At 44.9% G+C, this 25856-nt stretch overlaps 2 protein-coding genes across 3 annotated transcripts in view; both read left to right on the forward strand.

Annotated features, from left to right (window-relative positions):
* LOC128790931 (kalirin-like) overlaps positions 1 to 16982 on the forward strand; it is a 406721-nt gene extending 389739 nt beyond the window's left edge. Inside the window, exon 36 of the mRNA XM_053948138.1 lies at positions 15611 to 16982. Within this exon, the coding sequence (XP_053804113.1) occupies positions 15611 to 15627 (17 nt within the window). The 3' untranslated portion in view covers positions 15628 to 16982. The remainder of the gene's footprint in view (positions 1 to 15610) is intronic.
* LOC128790932 (kalirin-like) overlaps positions 5313 to 25856 on the forward strand; it is a 77047-nt gene continuing 56503 nt past the window's right edge. Inside the window, exons 1-2 of one of the 2 annotated variants that reach the window (XM_053948139.1) lie at positions 5313 to 5628; positions 25259 to 25542. In XM_053948139.1, the coding sequence (XP_053804114.1) occupies positions 5544 to 5628; positions 25259 to 25542 (369 nt within the window). In that variant the 5' untranslated portion in view covers positions 5313 to 5543. The remainder of the gene's footprint in view (positions 5629 to 25258; positions 25543 to 25856) is intronic. The other variant, XM_053948140.1, reaches the window with a different exon arrangement.

Genomic DNA, 25856 nt, shown 5'->3' on the forward strand with positions numbered 1-25856 from the left:
TAAAGGTGAGGTCCATCACAGCAGAGCAGACGGGTCTGGCTGTGGCCTTTGGCTTTACAGTAGAGTTGGTGTGCCAGGATGCTGTCAGGTCATGGCAACTCTTCTAAGCTGCCATAAATCCCCCCTGTGCTGACATCCACAGCAGAGAGATAAGGATGGTATATCCTAACATTTGCTGAACATATGCCTACATTGCAGTTGAGTGTGGAGGTTGTGCTGGACTGTCTATATTTCTTCTTAATTTGTTTGGTTTAGCTAGTTGAGAATGTTCTTTTTTTGCCTACCACTGTGCTGAACTGAGAAGCCAAAAACCTCTCCTTGGAGTTGTGCTCTCTTGCACCAGGAGGGAATATGACTCCATTTATTTATTTATTTTTAATTTATTTTATCTGTTTTAGTACCCAATAAACTTGTTGTTTTTTCCAACTGGCACGACAAGGCTCTGGCTATTTTTAAAGAATGTGGTTCATTTGATTTAATCTAATGAATGTTTAGTGCTGTTGAAAATAGCTGCAGTCAGAGCCAAGAATAATGTACTGAAATGTGCTGGTTGAGCAAGGACTGCTTCACTCTGCCAATCTGTTTCCCTGCAGCTGTTCAGATTTACCTGGTTTTGCAAGTAGCATTTGCAGGCAAGATGTATTGATCAAGGTGCTTTTTAATACTGATTCCAAAAGCCAATAGCACCAGAGACATATTTTGTCACACTCATTTCAAGACACAACAATGACAGCTCTACTTGTTGTTCAGTGTAGGATGTCTAATCTCTGTTTCAGACCACTTTAAAGGGAATGTGAAATGCTGATATCCTTTTATTTCACATAGGAAAATTGAGGCATGAAATGGTAATTTTTTTCCCCTAAAGTCAACCAGAAAGCAAGTGACAGAATGAGTTTTGAAACCAGCATCTAATGGGCTCCTGAAGCTGCAGTGTAAGTCCTGATTTCTCCATGAACTGGAGCAAGACCATAATCCAAAAACAAGTTCTGCTAAGTCCTGGTGGTTTGCACTAGTTTTCAGAACGTCCATGTTTACTGTCTTGCCTGCACCCTCTGAATTGCTCTGTAGAGGTACCTAAATGTCCCTATGAACAAAAAATTCACGCATGTCTTTGCACTATCTGAATTTGACACTGCAAGGCACAACAAATATTTAAATTATGTTTTTAAAACTGTATAAATCCATCTTCCTTTTGCCATCCACCAGTTATTTCTGTTAGATAGTTGGTTTGCTATCCCTCTCTAAGAAAGGGGTAGCTAATACTTAAGCTTCATTGGATTAAAAAAATAAATCAACCATAGTACATCTTATTCCATGATAGTGATGTCCATAGGGATGGATTTTCTGCAGAGATCACTTTACACCCTAAAGCACAATGTAGGATTGACTTGCATAAGTAATGAACAGATGCTTCTGACAGCTATTACATTATTCATCTCCCTATGCATGTGATGGGGGGGAAGGAAACAGCACCTGTTACTATGGGAGAAATATTGTCACTGCCGTTCTGCATTACAGACCTCCAGGGCAATCTGGGCCAGGCGTGTTTCACTGCATTTGTGTTGACCCAAAATGAAGCCATGCCAGTTTACATCCCCTTGTTATTTTGTCCTTTGTTTCCCTCAGATAAGTCCCTCAGTTCATAACCTAGAAAATAAAATAGCTGCTGCAGGTGTGAGGGAGCACTGAAGGCAGTGAAAAAAATTGTTTTCCATCTTTAACCCCAAATTTTTCACAGGAAGGCTGGGTAAAACTATTAGAACTCTGCAACAACAGTACTTTTTACAGACCATCTCAGATTTCATATGAAAGTAACTCATATGCCTGGGGAATTTCTAAAGGAGTATTTAAGAGTAGACAGAAGCAATTTCCTTGTCATCCTGACATTAGATTGAGATGACTTCCCGTTCATCATCGGTATTGGGCAGGGCAGCACACATGGTCCATGGTGCAGACACACTGCTAATAGACTTCACTTCAGATGCAGCCAGCCAGGGCCATAAAATTTTCTTGTTCACTCCAGTGCAGGTAATGATGGGAGCATTTGGAGTGTGGTTCCAGGAGATGTTTCCTTAAAGAACTCCTGTGACTCAGTCTTCCAGTAAAGGGGGTTTATAGCAAAGAGGGAGGGTGCCTTTTACAAAGGCAAATAGTGATAAGACAAGGGGGAATGGTTTTGAAGTAAAAAAGGAGAAATTTAAGTTAGATGTTGGGAAGAAATTCTTTGCTGTGATGGTGGTGAGGCACTGAAACAGATTGCCTGGAGACATTGTGTCTGCCAAGTGTTCAAGGCCAGGTTGGATGGAACTTTGAGCAACCTGTTCAAGTGTAAGGTGCCCCTCCTATGGCAGCAGGTTGAAATAAGATGACCTTTAAGGTCCCTTCCAACCCAAACCTCTAGAGTCATTCTATGACTCTATTCTTTGACTCAGGCATAGGTTAGAGCAGGGGCAGGGATCTTTTCCTTCTCAGGTGACATACTGATAATTCATTGACTACAGTCACACATAAATTCATCCTGCCCAATAATCTTCTAGTCCTAGACAAGCAGCTCCTTGGCCTTCACCTCGGGCAAGTGGGCCATACACATTTCCATCCCCCACACAATCTCTGCAACACTTCTACATCCCAAAGGCTGAATTCCCTACTTGAAGCTAAAGAATCAGTGCAGCTGGCAGTATAGCACCAATTTGCTGCTGCTGACAGATGTTTTTCCCAGCTAGGGCTGGAGCTGAACTAGACTGCCCACAGCATGTCTCCTCCTCTTCTTTATAGGAGCTAATTGATGTGGTGTGGTTATTAAGAATGTGGCTTTCAGCCTTATTTTGTGAAATATTTATTCCATGTATCATTCATCAGTGATGAATGTGGATGGATGGATGTACGTGTTTCTAAAGAGCAACTTTATAGAGCTAATCTTTACAACACTGCTGGAACTGTAGACTGGGGAGGGGCAGAGCCTGCTTCCTCCCACAATAATTACTTCAATTCTGTTTTAATTAGGGAAGGAGTTTTTTTAAGACCTAAAATTGCACCTTAATTATGTTTTAAAGTTTGGCTGCAATAACAAGAGCTACAACCTTGCTTCCCAACCCTCCACACAGTCTCAGATTCTATGTCCATAGACATAGTCTAGTGAAGCCTCATTCCCTGGCAGGGTTACTGTGGTGCCTCTGTTGGCACACTCTGCATGTTTTTCCACCACTCTGGCTCTCAGCTGATGGCTCTGATCAGCCCAGTTGCCCTCTGCCTCCCCAGGCTCCCCCCAGCATGCGAGGCTCACACAGAGTCACAGTACATGCTGAGCTGGAAGAGACCCACAAGACTCCTCAGGGTGGACAACTCTCACAGGAGTCACGGGAATTTAGAGGTGGAATGCTAGAGGTGAACAGCTTAGGCTGTTTCCTAGTTTCTTAAATGAAGAGTGTTAAAGGTTTTAAGGTGATTTTTAAAACCAACCAAGAGCTGGGATCTGGCAAACCAGGCTCCGTGTATTGTCTGCTCCTGCCTCAGGTCCTGTATTGCAGGTCTGGGCAGATGCCACATGAGCAGTGAAATGCCAGTGAAGACCTTACCCCTTTTCTGTTTGCACAAAGCAGGCTGAGATCAGGTGGGTGGGGGCAGCCAGCCCATGGGGCAAGAGGTGGGCATGCTGTGCAGGGGTGAGTTAGAAAAGAGAGATGCAGTTCCAAGTAGAAAGCAGAGAAGTGAGGAGCTGCCTCCTCAGAAGAGCCCTGCTACAAGTTTCCTGAATCACTCAGAGGAGCTGAGTTGAGCTGCTGCCTGGAGAGCCATGGCAGGGACAAACACAGAAAGAAGAGGTGCAGAAGGTGAGGGTGTCCCAGCTGGTTCCCAGCCCACCTTTTCCTTCTCTGGCTGCAGCTGTGGTTTCTGCTTCGTGTGTGACATATTATCTCCCTACTACAGGCACAAGAGCCCTGAGTGCACCCTCGAGACATTCCCTTGCAGCTCCCAGATAGGCAAAGACCCAAGTCAAAGAAAGACACAACATACAGCAAATGGGAAACAGTTACAGAGCCCTTTGTTCTCATGCACTGAAAACACCTTGGTGCTCAAGGGCATTGGCAGGAAAATGTGCGTGCTTCAGGCGTGTTACAAGGTTGTCAGTCCTTCCACTGAGGCTGTAGTCAAAGAACAGTTCCTGCAGAGCAGCCAGAAGTGAAGCAGGAAAGTTTCATATTTGCCAGTGTGGTGGAGGGAGTTTTTCAGTTTCTCCTCTGTCCCTCTCCTGGCACCAGGTACTGGGATCTTTCTGCCAGGAATCCTTTAGGAATCCCTTCAGGAATCCCACCCCATGGTTACATGGAATCACTCAGTCCAGGCCTGCCCTGGACAATAGCACCCTGAGGTGTGTTTGTGAGCACTCTGCCTTGGCTCCAACCCTCCCTTCCTGTCCAGAGATGGCCTTTGCCACTCTGGGAGTGGCACTTAGCCCAAAGCCATTGCCAAAAGCCTTAGCCCAGATGAGCAGCCTGTGGCACCAGTAGGGCTGTGCCCGCTCGGGCTGAAGCCCAGGCACACAGTGGCACAAAGCGTGGCACATCTCCCCTCTGCTCTTCCCTCTCAATACCTGTGTCTGCCTGGGAGAAGTAGCTTGTTGTGTTCAGCTTTTGATGCGAGAGTGCAAAGCTATGATGCTGTTGCTCTGGAATCCTGCCCGACCTCTCCTTCCAGCTACCTCCAGCAAGGTTCGGGATGTTTTTAGCACCTCCAGTTTTCTGTGCTTTAGGTGGGAAATCCTAACACAACAGGCTGGCACCTTCCAAAGCAAGCTGTGCCTCTGGATCTCGAGTGTCTCGGTCCGTGTGTCAGAAGGGTAGGCATTCCCTCTGCAGTGCTTCAGGCAGGTCTGCTGCTGCAGGAAGCAGGCAGAACCCTTGGGATCACCGCCGGCTGGGCAGCATTTTCAGCCAGTTGTAAAGAGTTTTAGCCGTCAGATGCTTAAGTTAAGGAATGGCACTGGGGGCGTGGAGGGAAGCCAAGAACATTGTGAAGTTTAAAAAAAACCCCACGGCAATACAAGTTTTGCCTTTTAAAGGCTTTAGTGGAACTCCCCACCCGCAACGTATCAGAGCTTTAGCAAACTTCCTCCCAGGCAGTTTTTATTTCTCGCTCCCGATCTCGGATACCGCCTGCCCGGGCGCAGATACCGCAGTTCTGCATTTCTTCCTCCCGAAAACTCTTTTTTTTTTTTTTTTCCTTCCAAGCAGCGGCGGAGCGCGGTCCGGCCGCAGCCCCCCCGCCCCGGCCGGGCCGGGCGCGCTCCGCCCCCGCCGCCCCCGCTGCAGGCGCCGCCCCCGGAGGTGCGCGCCCGGCCCGGGGACAGCGGCTGCCGGCGCCGCGGCCGCCAGCGGCTCTGCCGCGCTGCTCGCCTGCTTGCAACGAGCCTTTTTTGGTTTTGGGTTTTTTTTTTTTTTTTTTTTTTTTTTGCTTTTGGGCCTTTATTATTATTATTATTATTTCATTCGTTGTTTCTCGCAAGCGGGCCGGTGGCTCCTTGCCATGAGCAGCCCGACGGCAGCATGAAAGCGGGCAGGCGCGGCTATCCCGCCCGCTCCCGTGTAGGATGGCTCCTGGCGAAGTGGTGCTGCTGCTGCTCCTGCACAGGTCGGTGGGGCCCGCGCGTGGGGAGCCCGGCCCGGGGGCTGCTGGGGGGGTCGGGGCTCAGCAGTGCCCTCGGCAGGGCAGCGTCCGTCCGCCGGCTGCCTTGGGGACAGCGAGGGACAGCGGTGTCCCCGGCCTCGGGGACAGCGAGGGACAGCGGCGGGTGAGCCGGTAACGGGCACCGCTAGCGAGAGGGCAGGAGTTGACACAGTTTTACAGTTATAGTTTTACATTTTAGCATTGCTCGTAAAAAACACGCTGGGACTGTAGGGTCAATAGGGCGGGGAGAAATATTTGCTTAAATTATTCCCCCCCCCCCCTTCCTTTCTAGTCTTACTTGGGCTCGAGTACGAGCAAAATGCTTTGAGAACATCTGTTTCTCACAGTTCACAAATCTCTGAATGGTGATGGGGGAAGGTCTGGGGAAGCTGGCTGAGCTGAAATGCTGAGAGAGATGTGGGAAAGCCAGGGCAGCTGGAGTGCCTTGTAAAAATAAAATCAAAATCTGGCTTTTATGTGGAACAGCCCAGCTCAGATGCATTGACTGAAAGTTTCTCAGCCTGCAGTCTTTATGCTGCGATATGGCTCTTAGACCTGTTCTGGATAATGTGAGGTTTTTCAAAGATCTGCTTGTGGTATCTCAACGTTTCCCGTTCTCTGAATGGCCAAGGAAAATGTCTTGAACAAAACTTGGCTTTTGCTTTGTGCCTTTTTTTTTTTTTTTTAATAACTAAAGCTTTCGCATGCAGTCTTTTGGTAACTCTGGAACCCAAATAAAGACCAACTAAAGATGACATTAAGGACGGGTGGGCCTGCTCGTTTCTTGAGGCATGCCTTTGCAGTGCAGGAGCCCTCTTTCCCCAGTTACTGAATTAGTCACACTTATGTGGTGACAGCAGCAAACTAGTTGGTGATGGAGTTTGCCACTAGTTCGTAAGAAGTGATCTTTTTTAGCCTGGGGAGAACTCACAACTCACGACCTCATGCCAAGGAAATGATTCTTGAGGTCAATGCACAACACCCCGCTGTTTTGCAGCCTTTAAGAAGGAACATGCAATCTGGTTGTAGGGGTAGGGCTGCCTGCAGAAAGGTTGTGGTACTAAACCACTGTGAAAGCCAAGTCTCTTGGACAGCCCGTGCTTTAATGTGTTGGCCCATGCAGCAGGCTGGAGCAGTATTCAAGCTCTCTGACAGAGCTCTGGTCTTGAAAATGTTGATTCTAAGGGATTAAAATCTCCCTGCTGCCTGTCCTGCCTCCAGAGGTCTCTTGCAGGAGAGAAGGGGAAACAGCTGGCTCTTCTCTCTCCAATTGAAATGTTAACTGTATTTGCAGTTCTAGTTTACTGGGTTGGTAACAGAAGGTGTTTTGTGATACAGATTGATTTACTTCTTTCTTATCCTTGGTTGTAAACTTCGGGAAAAAAGTTCTAAAAGGCTGTCTGTCATGCTGTGTTTATTATAGAAAATAGAGATGGTGGAAATACTCCCTGAACTTAAGCAGGTAACAAACCTGACATTTGACACGGGATTCAGGTGCCCCAGATTACAGCATCAGTGTGCCCTTGTTGGCAGCTTCTCCCATTAAGCTTGGAGATACTTAAATGTGGCAGCCAGAGCTTTGAAGCTCTAACTTCATGTATTCTGTGTTGTCAGGGATCAGTTGAGAAGGCACACTGTTCATCCGAGGGCCTCTCACTGATCTCAGTCTTACAGTGCAAATAGGTGAATGTAGTTTGTATTTAAGATGAGTATGAAGCATCTCAGAGCTATTCTCAGTGCTGCCACATAGGTGACCTTACCTTTTCCTTTGGAAATTCGACTCTGCTTTTTCCTGGTGCCAGTGCCTGATCTATCTTGATCTTTTGCAACAGCCCCAGTAGGTTTTGTTGTGTGAATAAGAACTGTCTGATGAGAGAAATAGTGACAATGAGCCTGTATTCTGTGTCAGACACAGGTTTTGTGCTCAAATAGTTGGTATGAGCTCCATCATTGCTCTCCATGGAGCTTGGAAGTGATGTGGATGCTTGATCTCCTAAATAGCACAGTAATGCAGAGCTGAAAAAAAAACAAACCCAAGGTCCCCTGTGTATCATGAAATACGTAGGTTTTGTGTAACTGGGCATTTCTGTGAAGGATTTTGACAGATGACTCAAACTCTTTTGCATTAGTATTCCACTGTCTATTGCAGCAGTAGCAATCTTGATGCTGCTTTTTCTGCTTGTTTCTCTTGGTGAGTTTCTGATCTTGTCGGCTTTGCCCATGTACAGAGCTGCTGGGATCCATCCAGAGAAAGCAACTGACAATACCATTTGCAATTTTGCTTTTACCCCGATAGTTGCCTGCAGGAACTAAATAAGGACTACTCTCTGTTCTGCAGTATAGAGAGATATGAATCCTAATATAGGAGTGCCTCAGAGCAAGAGTCTGTCACTTGCTTTCAGCCATAAAAAGGGGTAAGCGAGGAGCAGCACACTTGCATAGCCTTTAGGACAGTGGCCTTACTAAGCCAAGAGTGTCCAAGTGAGGCTTTTTGCTGTATCTGCTACATGCAGAAGTGCAAAGTGACCTAGTGTAACAGAATGCTTCTTAATGCTTCAAAGCTGTCCCTGGTAAGAGGGTTCAAATTCTGATGGTCTTCTCATAGCTAGAAAGTCATTGAACTCTCCTTAGAAATCAGCCTGGTATTTGCAATTGAATATACCTTTTTTTTTTAACATGAAGTCTATCTTCTCAGTTATCTGTGTGGTTCAGATTAGAAATTATTTAAAAGGGAAAAGAGGGAAAATAAAGAGATGAGAGGGATTCCCGCTTTGTGAAATGTCTTTTCTAAAGCAAATGGCTGCATGCCTTGGGTGTGAGAAGATCAAAACTTTGCTGCCTTTAAGCACAGAGCCAAGTCCAGTGTGTGCGTTCCATTCCTCTGCAGTACCTTCTGCACAGGGCTCTGAAGCTGATCAGTGAGTGGGAACATGGACATTGGGTGAGACTAAATTCCAGGCTCTGATGCACAGGGAGCTGTAAAGACTACCAGTGTCTCAGATTTAACCTGGAAATTAAATTCTGTGTGCTGCCCAGGGCCTTATTTAGAGGACATTTTTTTGCAGTAGTTCAACTCATTCAATTCTAGCCCAAACTAGAACATGCTGGGATCTCACTCACCAGGAGGGTGGAGAGCACAAACAAGGTGTAGGAAATGCTTTTCTTTGAACATAAGGAGACAGATGTTCCCATCTGATGGACTTGGGCTGGCTGTGGGTATACCAGGTACAGACAAAGAAAAGGGTCTGTGGTTAAAAGTAATCAATTGTCAGTTTAAGTTTAGAGTTCAAATGAGTAATATTATGCTGCAGTGTGGCTTCTGGATAGGAAATAGTATGCTTTCTACTTGAGGGTAGCCAGAAACCAGGAGGATGGATTTAAATGGATGCACTGTGTTGGCTTTGATGAAGAGCACATCCTCTGCCTCCTCGAGCAGTTGCTTTTCTGAGTAGGCTGCTGGTTGTATGCAAACTTCTGATTTCAGAACTAAAGAAACTTAACCTGAATGTCAAACCTTAAATCTCAGTGTGTTAAAGTTGAAAGGTTGAGTGGGTTTCTGTTTGTGCTAAGCTCCTAGTAAAGCTGTTACTTAAATTTTCTGTCCCTCCAGCTGGTCCTGTCTCCTACACTTTCGGTCTTCTTTCTGCAATTTTCTGTTTTACTGTCTTCTTTTTCTTTCTTTCCTTCCTTCCTTTTCCTCTTCTTGCCTAAATCTTTGATTTGTTACTGGATCTTTGCTGTAAGATGAACGAAGAAAGCTTGTCTTGACAGAGTGATGATGACTTCAGTACAGTGAAGGGGGCTCAGCCAGCCACCCTCTACATCTTTCCTAGCTGGGCAGAAACAGAGCCTTAACTGGAAGTTAGGAAAACAGCATCATCACAAGGGCTGTCAACAGTACATTAATAAAAGTTATTTCTTCATTAGGTAAAAAGTGAGATCTGATGGTGCTTTTTATAGAAGGTGCTGACACTGTTACAGGGAGCTGCAGAGCTTTGCTAAGGGAACTGGTACCTTTGTGCTGAGTGGTAGCAAGAGAGTGATCTGCAGTAATATATTCAAGCCCATAACATTTCCTAATTTGAACATATTTTATTTAGTGCTTCAGGCTGAGCCCTGGTTGCACTGTGTAAAGCACAATGGAATGCATGGCCAAAGCAGCTCTGTCAAAATTGAGGCAGAAGAGAAAACAATAGTAAAATAAAGGGTGTCAACCAAAGCTTGCTTTGCTTCCCGGTCTTTCTTGAATGAGAAATATGAGGAAACTCTTAGGTTTCCCAAATAAACTCCTTGGGTGATGTCCATCTGTTGCTCATTAGTTGTATCTCAGCAAAGTTAAGAGGATCAAGAGTTCTGGTCCTCTGTAGGCAGTCTCCCTCCCTCTCATGCCAGAGTTGAGCTCTGCTATTTGTCCTGGCAAATTCGTGAGCAAATGGCTGTGGAGAGGTTTGAAAGAGTTGTTATTTCCTTCCAGTTCTGTTAAGAGAAAACTGGTTAGCCCATGACAGGAGCATCTCTTCCAAGTCCTGTGTTTTCCCACCTCTGCAGGCTGAGTCAGGAGTCAGAATAGGTCACAGCAGAGAGTTATTGGAAGGGACAAAAGAGTTGATGAAAATGCTGCTCAGTTGAGCAAGCAGGATTAACATGACAAGGTGGATACTGTTAGCAAAAAGATAAAAAAGAATCACTCTTTTTGTTGGTGTGAAACTGTTTTCTCACACCTGCTCTACACCTTCCTGACACGCAGTCCTCAGTTAAGCAAGTCCCAAAAGCATGACTGACAGTCCCCATGCCAGTCTTTTGCAGTAAATATTCTGAACCTCCTGTTTGCATGAGAGCTTCTTGAGGGTAGGAACCTTGTTCACAGATACAGGAGGTCACGTTTTCACTGGGTCTGTATTTCTGTCAAGAATAAATTGTTCAAGAGCACAGAATGTTTGAGCTTTTCAGAAGTGCTGGTTGCTGCACATGACTTTGTGCTCACTGCTCTCATCTGCCACCAGCTACTTTCTGTAAATCAAATGTTTATCATGTCAGTGCCAGTGTTGGGATGCTTTAGCAACTTTCTCTCAGTTTCCAAGATCCAAGCAATAACAGTATTATTATTTTCTCTCTTGAAAGTTACATGCACTGCTAGGCAGCTCTAACTCTCCTGATACAAGCTGGCTCCTCAACCTCTGGCTTCATGTCTCCCTGTTGTGACTAAAGTTGCAGCCTTTTGACGTGAGGTTATGTACAAGATGCAGCAGAAGTGGTACAGAAAATAAACTTTCAGATATTAATTCATATGTGAAAAAGAGCTGTAAACATCAGCTTTCTGTTACTACTCTGGGCATGAATATGTGGTGGGGATCCTTATTATTCAGATTGCTATGTTGTTTTCAACTTTTATAAATACATCCAGCTTTAAAGAAACATGGGATTTGCTTTTATGCAGGCAAAGCTCCAAAACTTCCCGTTTACTCCAAGGAGCATATAAGAACCCACAAGGCTTTATTCATCTTGTCAAAAACCTGAAGAAAGGAGACTTTATTCTTAGGAAAAGAGAACAGATAATTGTGAAAAATATAGCTTGGGTAACTCTCCCTGCTCAGTGTGAAGACGTGGGGTAATTAAACATGCTGTTTTCCTATAAAATAAGCGCCAGATAGATGTATTGTTCAGGAATTCAATGCACGGATGCTGATATAAAATCTCTCCATTTTGAAGTCAAACAAAAAAAGGCAGTTATTTCACATGACCCCAGAAGGATTTTGTTTGGTTTTTTTTCCCAAACTGTTATGTTTCAGCACACACCTTGTTAAAACTTGTGTGTGTTAGGAAAACGAATCTATCATTTCAAACGTAACCCCCCCAAACTTCCTAAGTTTTCAGTCTAAAAATAGCATCAAGATACTTCTCAAGCACACCAGAACACTGTTGCGTTTCAGTCTAATTCTCGTCTGCTAACAGGCTTTATGAAAGCATTTTTATATCTGGCAAAACTTGCAATTTCTTTTCAAAAGAGAGGAATTGGTTGGGCAGTTAGTGATTACAGCAGGGATCTACAGATCCTGTGGTTTTCAGTTCAGTAAGGAAATCCAATTTTCTGCCAGTTTAGCCACTGCATCAGTTGCTATTGCAGAAGAGTTCAATTGCTCGTATTGCATCACACAATTCTGTGTCATGTGAAGTTACTTTTTAATATAACTATAGAAGCACATCTGGATGTTTTCTTTAAAAAGATGCATAGATCACAAATAGGACTTCAAGAATTATTAGGAAATAATGCGATTACCTCTAATGAGATAAGTTTGAAATCATCTCCCTTGACCATTCTTTGCCATTGGAAAACCACAAAACAAAAATTAATGTGTTTGCTCTTAGCTCCTGTTGTTTGATGTGGCTGTTTATGCTGAAACACAAACCAGTCCTTGAATCAAAGGCAGTTAGTGCATCCCATTGGGTCTCCTGCTGAGTTTGACCTGCCTCGTGTTCTTTCAGCCTCTGTCCTGGAGCAGCCCCACAGTGCTCTCCCCAGCAGGCTGAGAACTTGGGAATCACACACATCACGTGGGCTTCGTTCGTATAATTAGGGCAAAATATGAGAATGTCTCCAGTGAAGTTCTAATGAGATGAAAAATAGAACCTGCAAGCTGAATTACAGCAGTTAACAATAGAACAGCCATAGGGTTTCTTCTCTTTGATGGGGCGAAACCCATTATATATACTTCAGTTTATGTATTTGTCATTTATTTTTTTTATAATGTAGCACACAAAAGATTATGTTGCAGAAAGTCCTGACTGGATTTTACTCCCTGACCTCCCAGTACTTCCCAGTGGTTGTGGGCACTGCTTTAGTATACAGAAACTGTGGCTGCTTTTGGAAAATGGAAAAAGTGTGTCTCCTGTTTTGTGTGTTGCCACATGATGAATCAGTAATTGCTATTCTGTTGCCCTTATTGCACCCCAGTGCACTTGGTTGTCCCATGTGATGCAGCCATTGCTAGTCCTGGAACAGCTCAACAGCTTTGAAATCTTGGATCCCCTGCAAAATGACATTCCAGGCTGTGAAGTTCCATAAGGGAGTGAAGCCTGGGAGCCAGACCTGCTGGGAACCCATTAGCAAACATCATCCTGAGGAACCAGTAGATGGTTTCTTCTGGAGATTATCTTTTGTATTGGAAATAAGTGAAACATGGGAATTTAAAGTTGCTGTGTACAGGAAAACACAAGTATAGTAGTCTATGTGTGAGTTTTGAGCAAAGTTTCTTGTTCAGTTGCACAAGAAAACATTGAAGTAAACATTTGGGAAAGTGATAGACTGTGGCTGACTGTGATGATAAGAGACTGGATTTAGTGACCGTGGAGGTGTCTCCACCATTTTCTGAGAATTTTTCCATGTTCGTTTTTCACATGGAGCAGGCAGCTCAGAGCACAGAAGAAAACTGGGAGTGGCACATCCCCAGCTACAGCTAAATCTTCTGAGAACACTTTTTCATGTTGTTGAGGCTTGCTGACATTTACAGCTACAGACTGTAGCAGCCAAGGACTTCATAGACTGTGTTGGGTTTTTTCCTCATCCCTTCATAAGAAACATGCAGCTTTGGTGAGCAGAGGTTTCTCACATCCTCTAGGTATGTGGTACCACTGTAGCCTCTCTGAAAGCACTTTACAGCTCAGTCAGCACTTAGAACCTTCCCTGAGGTCATGTAGGAAACCAGTGACCAACTGAGCATCAGATCATCAGCAGTTACAGCTTCCAGATTGATGTCCACCAGTTGATTTCAGCCTCTTTGTGGACCTGCATGTCCTGGGGAGCACATCATGCACATACCCCAGATCTCCTTGTTCCAGGGTGCTGGTTGATTGTGGCCAGAGCAGCAGCTCCTGCTCCTGTGTGTGTCCCTGCTCATGGACTGCACTCCTGGATCCAGTTTGTCCCTGCTGAGCACCCCTGATGAACAAGGCTCAGCTCTCTGCTGCCACGGGAGCGTGAGCCGAGGCAGGCCATGGGAAGTGTTGCACAACCAGTATAATTTCACCGCATGCTGAATAAATACACTTTTGAGGACTCTTTTGAAGAGATGTTGCCTAATTAATCCTGCAGGGGGTATAATATGTATATTTTTGAAATCCAGTTTTAGCATCGTGCAATTAGCTTTTATGGCCTAGGGATTCTGATTTAAGACATTCTTTAGTTGCTAATGGTAATCTGTTTTAATTAGAAATGCAAATGTATTTTAGATCCAAATGTGTCTGAGTGGTACAATGTAAAATGATGATTCACAGTGAATACCATTGAAGTGCCTCAAGTCTGGTATTCTTTGTACCTTCTACAGTTTGAACTCTGAGGATCAACACAGTGTTCAAACACTGCTCTCAGCTGAAGCATGTGGAGGCTGAATAGATTTCTTTAGGAAATGAAATAAATATTAATCAACAAGGGATTCTTTCTTGGATGGCACAAGGAAAATCATAGCTTTAGGCAAGAAGGAGTCAAATGCTTTGAATGTTAGTGGTAACTTCAGCTCCACATTAGCAGAGCACAGCTCCTCCCAGGGCGCAGGTGCCGAGCAGAGGGCAGCATCTTGGTTGACTTTGTCTTAATATCAGAGAAATTACCCAGGCTTGAGCATTCCATACTGCTTATGGCAGGGCAGTAGCTGCTCAGAACTGTGTTGCTGTAAAATTTGGTGTGGCAGTGTGGCAAGCTCCAGACAAACATTGAAAGACTGATATTTGCTGAATATTCACTGCAGTCACTTGTCCTGGAGATACTAAAAGGTCAGGCAGGTGATATCTGTGATCAGACATCTTAAAATGCAGTTAACAGGTCACCTGTATTCGACAAAGCCTTAGTAGAATCAAAGAGCCTCTGCTACTAATCCTTGCTGTTGTGTTCAAGTGTTTCTTTTTCCTGCTTCCTTTGAAAGATGGAGCAAAAAGAAAGTAACCACACAGCAATAGAGAAGATGGCTTTTGTAATGAAAGTTTATTGGACACAGTGCTTGGTAGAGCATTTTTACAGCTGTTTGCGATGAGACTCGGTGATGCAGAAGGGAATGAAGCACTTTTTGTGGGGCACTTCTCCACATCTCTGCCAAGCTGGATGTAGATTTTTTTTTTTTCCCCTAAGGAACAATATGTAGGCACCATAAAAACTGTGGGTGACTCTGTGTGGCCCTTCAGAAGTCACAATCAATCAGTTTCTTAGGACTAGCCTCACTGGGAAGGCTGGTGTCTGGGTCAAGGCACTGGCACAGCTTCAGAGGGCTGAGACCTCAGCAGGGTGCTGCAGAGAGCGAGCTCTCCTGTTCCCATGTAGCAGATGCTCTCTGAGACTTCCAGTTCCTGTCCATCTTTCTTGCTGACGCAGATAGAGTGTAATAGTGACTTTGTCACCTGAAATTTGATAAACTTGTTGACTGGCATCACGGGGAAGCTTCCTCACAGAGCTGCTCCCTGCTGAGCTGTCAAACGAAAAGCCAAGATGCAGATTGCATGAGCCTGTTATATGGGACAGCAAATGGTGTTCTGGGTTTGCTACTTAAGCTGAATGAATTAAAGCTTCCCACAAGCCTAACTGATAGTCTTGAGTGTGCAGTTAAAAGTCTCCGAGCTGCTTAGCTATCTCCCTGTGCTGTGTTCAAAGAGCAAAGTGTCACAAGCACCAGCAGTTCTTATCTGTGTGTTTTATTTCCAAACCGCTGTTTGCATTGACTTCATTCACGCCTTCTTTTAATTCATCCCAATCAGTACCTTTGCTGTGAGCTTGTATTTTCTGCTGGCGTTTCTGGAGGACGAGGGCGTGGAGGAAGCTGCTTTGGGCACCAGCCCTGGAGGCTGCAGCTGCAGTGTGTCTGTTGTCAAACACCCCAACCTCGTTGTTCTTGGTGGTTACGTGGTGTCCGCTCCTGCCCTGCGCCGCTTGCAACTTATCCTTATTCCGTTCTTTTCTTTTCAGGGGCTGTCAGAGCCTGAATAATTTAAGAGTGAACAAATGAGAGACGTTCATGGAGGACTCTGTTCTTACCTAGGCACAAATTGACAAGCATGTAGATTGCCTTGGGTTTCCACTGCACCTACCACAACTTTACTAAGAGAAAAGTCCCCTTTGCTAGACATCTGTGTCACTCTTGCTTAGTAAAGTTATTCAAGATCAGCGCCTTTGGAATTGGTTGGTAAATGGACAAAGACTTTCTCTTTGCCCGGAGCTCCTCACAGCCTCCAAGTACCAAAGAGAACTCCACAGCACTAGAAAGCAAGAGGCAGCTGCTGAATGTTGGAAGCTACTGCATTTGGCAAAAGAAGCTGATGCAAAGATGCACACAGTTGTGTTTGTTTGTTCTGCTTGTTTTCTGTGCTTTCCGAGCCCTCTGTGTGCCTGGAAAGTTTAATAACCAATCCCTTCTTTCTCAACATGCAAATTTTCTTCCTATCCCAAAAAGCTTTGGGTTCTGTTCTTGCTTTTTTTTTATTTTTCCAATTCTAAGTTTGTCACTGATACTCTTCTGTTGTTTCCGTGGAGAATTGTTTGGGTACATAGCCACAGCCTCCTTTGAGATAGGGAGACCTAAATGACACTTAAATATCATTGTCTTCCCTTCTCTCCCCCCATTTAGCAGAGTGGTCCACCTTGTCCCAGAGGTTGCTGACTTCAAGTATAAGGCAGAGTTGACCTTATCAATGATGTCATTTATCTGAGAAATTACTTCAAAATTCTTACAGTAGCTCAATTTGGAAGCTGTTGAATGAAGCTGACCCTTGACACTTCACAAAAGAATAAGGCTTGTGTTTTACTAACAGCTGCTTGGAAACCATGTGTAATAAAGTTTGTTTTTGTGCCCAACATCCAGGATAAAAGATGGCATTTGCCGACTCTGGTACCCTTACGCTCCCAGAAGAGCAGAACTGCTTTGATCAAAGTTTAAAAGTCTGCTTCTATGTGGGTGTCTAAGCATTTCACAGTTCCTTATGCTAAAAGTAACAATGTACTTGCAAAGGCCAGCAAATGCTGCTCTCGTTCAGCTTCAAACACGTGACATTTTCCTCCTTGTCATCCCATATAGCTTTTCATAAAGTTTCAGGGTTAAAACTTTTTTTATGGAACATGCAAAAATCTCCCATCAAAATATATCAAGGGGGATTTTTGCTTTGTGTTTGGGGCTTTGTTATTTTTGCTGCTAGCGACACTTATTCTGGAAACTTCAGGGTTGGAGATTATTTTATTTTTGTCACAGAATGAGGACAGTGTAAATACAAAATGTAAAGTAGAACTGAGAGAAGTGCTTCAACAAGTTGTTTCACTACATTGAAATAAATGTTGATTTGTTCAAAAAAAAAAAAAAAAAAGAAAGCATGCCCTTTCTGGATCTTGTTAGTCTTGACTTTTTATTTCCTTTCTTTGCTAAAGAAATGCGTGCCTCTTGACTTCAGCAATCTGCTCACCCAGCTGTGAGGCATTACGGGAAGGCTGCTCCGACATGCACTCCCAGCAGATGTGTTGGACTTGCTGTCACTGTGCTTGGGGCTGGTCTGGGACCTGTGCTGGGCACAAACTCGAGACAAGGGAAGGGGTGAATGAAGTCAAGTGCACACATATTCTGTGTCTGGCCTCCAGCTCTGTTGTGTGGAGCAACTGCTCTATTTCTGAGCTTTTCCACACCTTTTCATTCAGTAAAAGCCTATTCTAACCAGATGTTGCTTCAAGGTTCCCCTGAAGGTATGTTACTGCCCTGCCTTGACTCCTGTCTCACAGTGTTTTAGGATAGGAGCTGGCTAGGAGTATCTCACCAACAGGTTGGTTGATTCTCTCTGAATATTTTTCCTCTTATTATTTTTATTGTGAATTCACAGCAGCTTATGTGGGGGCTCAGATGGGACTCTGAAGCAGGATGAATTAGGCTGGTACATGGAGACAAAAAGGCTCCAACCTCCAGCCAGAGAAGTTGTAGATATCTGTAACAGTTATAAGCTGTTCTGTGGAAGCCCATTCCAGATCAGGACACTCAGAGGGAAGGACTTTAGGTGTTCCAGCTGCTCTTCAAGCACTTGGTGCCACTGGGCTGGGTTGAACACTTTCCTGAGGGTCTCTTTGGAGGCACAAACACATGTTCTGCCTTCATGTTTAGCCTTCTGCTTCAGCAGCAGCTCCTGAGTTAAACTGGGTTTCCTTTCTGGAGGAAATGAGACCCTGCCCTATATTCACCTGAGGACTCATCTTGCTGTTTTCCCCGTGCCCTCCCTATGGTCACCTCTGACAAAAGCCTAGATCCACATGAAGCAGTAGATACAATAGAGAACTTCTGCGTTTGTTCCTCTCACTAGGCACTCTTGGACAGTACTGAAGTCATGTTTTATTTCAGCAGGCTCTCTCTCTCTGTGCCTTCCCCTTGTGCTGTTTCTGTCCCTGGAGACCCAGCTCACTCATTCAGCACGCTCTCAGGATTTCAGTAACTTTTCTTGCAAGGTCTCTGGGGACCATGCGCCTCTGTGCTGTTTCTCCAGGCTTTTGGTTTTATCTCACTCTTTGAAACTTTCCCAGAACTGCAGTGACTTTTCTCTGACCTCCAGGAACTGCAGCTCTTGAGCCCTGACACTCTGACTGGCACAACGAAGACCTGGAGACTACTTTGGGATGTCAGCTTTCCCAGCACATGTTGGATGGAAGCTGCATCTGAGCAACACCAGCTAAAAATAAAAGCTATTCAACTGAAGCTAATGGCAGGTTGCCACGAGTTATTGCTCATTAAAGTGAATTGACAGATGCTTAACTTCAGCTAATCATTCCCTGCTGCGAGATCGGCCTGGTATGAAATGTACTCAGATGTGGGGAGGGGATTCACAATACCTAAATTTAGCTGAGGGTATAATTTCCTCGGACTCCCTCTGTAGTTAATGGAAAGAGAGAGGCTCCTATGGGGTGTGTCCCACTCTGCAGAGCCCTTGGGCAGAGTGTGCACAGCTCCTTGACTGCCGAGAGCAGGAGATGAAGCTGCTGCCTGCCACAAAAATGAGTGGCTCCAAGTGACAGTGTTTACTCACCCCAGCTGGGCGAGTGCTTGTTTTCCTCACATTAGGTTTCAACCTGAAGTAATGATCAGAAAGCTGAATATTGAAGCCAACAGATTGGTGACTGTTTCCCAATGACAAAACCCATTTACACAATCCCTCTGGAGCATCCCCTGCTTTGTGCAGTGTGGTTAAAGGGAATTCTGCAGATCATTCTCTATCTCAAAGCAGCTCTTCTTTCATATTTCCAAGAAATACCAGCTATTCAATAGCAAAACAGTGTGTTCTAAATGTTGTGTGATTAATTTAGGTTCTAGTCCTTTTTTTCCCCTGTTCTTTGGAAGTTAGTCATGTTTGCATGCTTGGCAGTGAAACTGAAAGTCACATTTTGAGGTTTTACATTACAGTGATCAGAATATGTCTGCTGCTTCCTCTATTGGACTAGAAACTTTTTTTATAAAATATTTAACTCCATACCGCTATTCTTGAGTTTAGACAGAAGTAGTTTCATCCATGTAAGTGGAGTTGTGAGAATCCTGCCAGATTGATTCGTACCTTTTGATATTACTTCCAGCTTGAAGCTTCAAATGATACTCCCAGGACACAAACAGAAAATTCAGTTGAACCTTTTCAATTTGCTCATTTCCAGGAGATTATGAAGTTAGGGAGAACATTTGAATCTCTGAACAAAATCTGTATTTAGATTTCAATGGCGTAGTTTGAACGTGTCTGTACCCTCTGGTGTGAGGTTCTCTCCTACACGGTCCCATCTCATTTTTAGCTCGAGCTGGAGCACAGGGCAGGTCTGTGGTTGGACACGTGTGGAGCTGCTGAGCAGAGCTGGGAGCAGATGAAAGTTTCCAGGGCACATTTTGCAATTCCATTGCGAAAGTTTAATGTACTTCTAATCTAAAGGGCTTTTCAAACCAGTTGTCCTCTGTCTTTGTCTGACATGGGCACTGAAATTTTGCTTGTGTTCACTTATATTCTTCACTAGAGCCTTTTTCAGAGGATGTGTTTGAGGAGACAGCTTATCTGTTGACATTAGAAGTTGTAAGATACATTATTTACACTGTTAACACCTAGTGTTTTTACTAGAGGAATAGCTGTAAAGTGCCTTTGTATTATCCAGATGTTGTTGCCTCCCAAACTTGTGGAAATCCATGCCAGGTTTTTACAGGCAGAATGGGCTCTAACACTAAAACCAGGACCAGTACTGTCATCTGCCTAAGCCACAAAGTTTTGTAACCCTGACTCGTGCCAATAAAAATGTTTCACTGAGCATGTTTTGGACATTTAATACAAAAGCACAGAAGAGACCAAAGGAGCAGTGTTCATACCTCATTTTGCCATCTTTGCATCCATCAGGCAGAGCTTTAGTCCCAAATCCCTTGAGCAGATCCAAGGGGAGTCTCAAAGCAGCATTTCCCAAGGGAGAGTATAAAGCTTCAAGGGGCTTAGAACTATGAACTGGAACCTGCAACCTGGATGATCATGGAGGTGCTAATGGAAAGAGCAGGAGAAGGTGCATTTTGATGGTTTAGGTGGTTCTTGTTTAGTGTGAAATACTAACACAGAGGCTTTGTTTGTGCACAGGATGAGTCTAGATGGTTCCTGCTTTCCAAGATTTTTTGGGATGGAGATTCCCATTCTTTAAGAAGTTTACTCGAGTATAGACTGAGTTAGTCTTTTACCTGCATCTGATCAAATTCTGCCTTTGTCACAAGTGGTGACAGAAACCACTGAATGTGGAAAATGGGCTCTATTTAGCACAGCAGAGCTGATTTATGTGTTCATCAATCAGATTGTCATTATTAGCTTTCATTCACAAGTGGTATTATCTCTGTAAAATAAAAATTGTTGATTTAAATGCACATGCTAGTAGGACTTCAGAGTTCCCATTCTGGCTCATTTTCTTTGACTTTTGTGGAAAAATCCTTTTTTCTCTAGGATGTAAATGGAGCCATAGATAAATCAGAAGAGGATTCACCTCACTTAAAGCAAGACTATGCCCTGCTCTAGTGTCCTATTTTTATAGCTATATTCTATCTTCTGGTTATGGACACATATTTCTTTCCTATCCATTATGATCTGTCATTATTATGTATCAAATAGAGTAGACTGATGTTTTCTTCTGAGTTGCTCTGAGAAGCCTTTTCCTTTCCCTGTTAGAGAGCTGAGGTCCTGCAAAGGAGTCTGGTGCTGCCTGAGCCTGATCAGACAAACCTCCCCTCCCATGTGTGCTCTGGGGAACAGGGAGGTAAAAATAAAATCCCTTGTATTTATGTTCCAACAGGAATTCCTGCTGACTCAAATGAGAATATTACTGTGCCTCTAAAACCAGGTCTATAAGATTTTCGTTTTCTTCTCACCCAAGGTTGCACAGAACTGGAACCTTCTATTTTTCAAGTACAAGAGCTGTGCTTTTACAGATGTCTGTTCATTTGACCAACAAGAACAAACATTTCATGGCTGCAGCAGTGCAGAAGCTCTGAATGTTAAAGCCCTTTAGTCTGGCTGAGTATGTCTCACAGTCCTCTTGCCAGAAGTTTCTTGGAGGTTTGCTTAGGAGTATTTTGGAAACCATCATTTCTTCTGTCTGAATGAATGGTTTGGCCAGGAAATTAATCTAGCCACACAAGTCTGCTGACCTCCCTGCACCCGTTTTGCTTCACCAAATACCTTTTTTTAGTTGTGTGTCCTGGGACATTGGTGGGAGGACAGCTCCTCATGGCAGACCTGCTGCAGTGTGGGGACAGCCACTGCTCTGCTGGTGTTTGCGGGCAGCAGCAGCTGCCTCAGTTATCACGCAGTGAGCTGCTGCATCTTTCCCAAAAGCTCTCTGGCTTTCCTTAAACAAACTGTTTCCAAAGAGCTCTGCTAAGGCAGTTTGCAAAGCACATATGTGCTGGTGCTTTGCAAGAAGAGCACGGTAACGTGTCCTCTTCTTCCGCTCGATCCACCTGGTGTCTGGGTCTCGGGCCAGTATCAGGTGTCGTGATTAATGTGTTTGTAGCCGTATGTGCCGCAGAAGCAGAGCTCACGTGGCTGAGGAGGTTGTCTGCCTCCTGGCAGATTTTTTGTGTTTCTTTTTTCTTTCTCTCATTTTGTGAGCTCTGCTCTTCCTTGAACTCCAGTCCTGCCTCTGCAACCATGTTGGTATGACCTGTTTTATGTGCAAAGGAGATCATTCTCAGCCGGGCTGGCAAACTGCAAATGTGACGTGCTCACAAATGTATCCAAATTTGCAGTTCCTTTGAAAAAGAAAAAAAAGGTTATGAATATTGTGTGTGGATTCTCAATGTGGCTTTTGGATGAGGCATGTTTGGTATTAGTGGAAATAGGGATGGTGAGATGGAAGTGCTTTGTGCCAGTGTAGGGTGTGGGCAGAGATAAGTCACCCAACGCTGAAGGGCTCTCTTGGTGGCTGGGGAGAAGGAAAATTCATGCCAGCCTTCGTCTCCCACCTCCCTTTCTGTTACCCGGCCAGCAGAGACTGCCTTACCAGGCAAAAAAAGGCCATGTTTCCAGTCTTGGTTGCATGGGCCAGGCAAAGCTTGGGTTCTGTCCCGGATGCCTTACAGTGCTCAGCCTGGGCAGTTCAGCAAACAAGGAGAAAGAAGGGGACTTCATATCTGACAGGTTTGCATGGCATGACCAGCATGTAGTAACCCTTTGGTAAACAGCCTTTTTCATCACCAAAGGCATGACCTTGAGCAGGAAAATCCAGAGCCTTTTTCAGGTGAGATCACTGGACAGCATTAACAGCCTCCCTCTGCAAACCTGTGGGTTGGCTTTTGTTATGGCTGGTGACTCTGAAGCTCTGATGTTCAGTCTACAGAGGGTTCCTGGCTCTGGGTGTCAAAATTATTACAAGCAGGCAGGGTGGGCTGTGGGCCAGTTTGGGACTGGGACTGTTTCTGCCCACATGCTGCCTTCCTGGGAGTGGCAGGATTACTGACCCATCACCTCCCCAGGACAGCTGAGCAAAGAATGCCGTGGCTGGAGAGGTGCTGTGTGTCTGCCTGTGCCCCAGCTGTGGCTGTGCTGCTGGGCAAAGGAGAGGGAGGCAGCAAGGTTGGGGCCTGACCCTGCTGGTAAAACCTGAGATATTTCCTGCTGGGAAGAGAGGTCCCTGCCCCTTCTCAGGAATCAGGGTTCCTGGACTTCGCCCTGTCTTGAGCCTGCTGGGCTGAGATAGGATTGCCATCCCAGGAGCAAACCCTTGGGGTTGTCTCAGGCTTCATTAGCCTCCAACCAGCTCCCTTCCCTTCCCAAGAGTTAAATTGGCAAAGTGCTGTGGACTGGAGGTGGGGGTTGGACTGTGTTACTTACAAAGTGTAGTAAAAACCTCGCTGTACATCAGCTAAGACGTGGTGAGATCAGCTAATCCTTGTCTCTCCTCAACCTCCCACTGAGCCCAGTCCCCAGCAAAGGCAGGGAGCCTGTGTACAGCTGCTCCCCTCCAATCATCCCTGGAGCTGCAGTCCCACAGAGCTGCAGTTTCTCCTTCTGACTGCAGCCCAGCTCCCTTTGCTGCAGTAATTCCCAAAGTTAATCCTCCTGCAGCAGCAGTAGGAGCACGGACACCTGAGGGCACTCCTCTCGGCAAAGCCTCTTGGCCAAGAACCCTCCAGCTTCCCCCACCACCTGTGGGGCTTTCAGTGCTGCCAGGGGCACGAGGGCACTTGGAAAATCAAACCCACCATCGTGAAACCCTGCATTTTGCTGACGCAAGGCGCACTGATAAACTTGCAGAGCATCACGTGGAGCCTGCCAGGGAGAGCTATCCAAGGCCTACTGAGTGGAAGATAAGCTGGCCCCTGACAAACATTATCTGTCACTCGTTGATTTAGCGCTACCTCGTGTACATGAAATAGCATCAGCAGGAGCTGGCTAAACCCAGGCCTTTTGGAGATAAGACTGCTACTTTGCCCTTACGGAGGAATGCCAGAAAATCCCCAGCAGCTCCACCTGGGATCAGCTCCACCTGGAACCTGTCCTCCTCCCAGGTCCTTTTGCACTCAAAGAGGAGCAAAAAACAGATGTTTTTGTCAAAAAAACAGATTATTTTTTGTCAAAAAAGAGATGATTGAGCTTTTCTTCCTGTCTGGGAAGTGAACTTTGACTTTCTCTAGCTTGTTAAAATTATTTCTGTATGTTCTAAAATTTAACCTTTGACCTCAGGTATGTAATAACTTATCGGTTCAACTTCTGACTGATGCTGGGTATGGCTGTAAAACATTCTGACTCTCATGGTCTGCATTGTGCAAGCTGGCAGACAAGGCAGGATGCAATCTCTGCAGCAGCTCTGCCCAGAGGGGATATGATCTCTTCATGCAGGTAGCAGGAGCCAGCTTCTAAAACAATAGAGGTAATGATTCTCTGCAAGAGCAGCTCTTCCTCAACATATGTACAACCCAGCACCTCTAGTGGTAATCACTGCTGAACTGAGAATATCTGGATGCAGCAGTCTATCTTCATGTGTTGTAACTTAGGTTTTTTGTTTCTGCTGGGACAGATAAAAGATTCAGAGATAACAATGTAAAAATGTTTAATCACATCAGTTGGCTCTTCTCTGATGTACAGACTGAGATTATTACAGGAGTGTGACAGTTTCTGAATTTTGTAAAAAAAACCTTCATCTTAAACTGTGTGGGATTAAACATCTCAGAGCCTGATAGGGAGGGAAGGGGAGGGAGTTGCCTTGACATGGTTTCAGAAAGTTGAAAGCAGGGCACTTATTCCTGAAGGGAAATGGGGAAATCTTTGAGTAACTTGTTTGTTTTGGTTTTAAAACCTTACTGACATTGTCACATCTTTGCTCTGTTGCATTTGGGGGGAGTATGGAAGGTTGCAGCCCTTTCTAAGGTGCCAGTCTAAACATGTGTATCAGTAACTGAGGTTGGATGTAGTTCAGCAGAACCTCCTGCTTCCATATAATGAAACTATTTTGTTAATTTTAAACCTTATTGAGAGTTTCCTTTGGTTTGAACAGTTTGTCATATTTTGTAATTGTTCATTCCAGTTTCTTAGTTCTAGCAAATTTGTGAACTCTTCTGACAGATTGCTTTCAGAGGCAAAGGAGATAATTTTAAGGTGCTTCAAAGTTAATAAGTAGTCTAACTAAATCATGTCATTGGGGTCGGGAAACAGCTGAGAAACAATTATGGAACCTGACAATGTGTTGGTGGCTGTCAGGTCTCCTGTAGTAATCTCCTTTTTGTGCTTATTTTCTTCCTGGCAATTCACAATGAAATTGTGGGAAGAAGCTGAGAAATTCAGCACTTAGGGTGAAAATCAGGCTTCCATAAAAAAACCTGAATAAAACTCTGTATATAAAAAACTCCACTGTCTGCAATCTTTCATAAGGACAGATAGTGTGGTAGGAAATGAGAGAGGTGTGTGAGATTGTGGGAAATACCCATTGCAGGGCATATTCCTCTCTCTGGTGTGCAATAAAGTTTGCATAAAGTCCATAGGTCACAAAGCCTTTCCCCAAGGCAGGCTGTACTCTCGTGCTCGGTGCTGCGGGCGCCCGACGTGCCCCGGCAGCAGAGGGGTGCTGGAATGAGGTCTCACCTGCGCCGTTTCCTTGCAGACGCGTATTCCGTCTCTGCCAACGACAACGGAGGCAAGTCTGACTCAGTGGCCAACTTACAACCTCAGCCATCCCTCAACTCCATCCAGAGCTCTCCGGGCCCCAAGCGCTCCACCAACACCCTGAAGAAATGGTTGACGAGTCCCGTGCGCCGCCTGAACAGCGGGAAGACCGAGAGCCACATCAAGAAACAAAAGAAGGTGCGAGATGGCAGGAAGAGCTTTGACCTTGGCTCACCAAAGACTGGAGATGAAACCACTCCTCAAGGAGACAGCGCAGATGAGGTGTGTGTTGGTGTGTGTTGGTGTTTGTTATGGGAAATACCGTGTATATCTCGAATAGTCTCCTCCGTGGGGTGTGAGTCATGCTGGAGTAAATGCAGTTCCCTTAGGGTTTGGAGGGAACAGCAAATCATACATAAAATTGCATTGTTGCAAACAGCTTTAGGATCCAAAGAGCAATGGGATATATAAGGAATAGTGCTTCACAGTTTGCATATATTATTGTCCTTTGATTAGGTTTTTTAACAGCCTATTAGAAAGCTGCTATGGACAGAAATGAAGTTATTCTTGAGCAGCTGTTATCACTTTTTGCTGAA

The sequence above is a fragment of the Vidua chalybeata genome, chromosome 7 (genome assembly GCF_026979565.1).
Source record: "Vidua chalybeata isolate OUT-0048 chromosome 7, bVidCha1 merged haplotype, whole genome shotgun sequence".
NCBI classification, from domain to species: domain Eukaryota; kingdom Metazoa; phylum Chordata; class Aves; order Passeriformes; family Viduidae; genus Vidua; species Vidua chalybeata.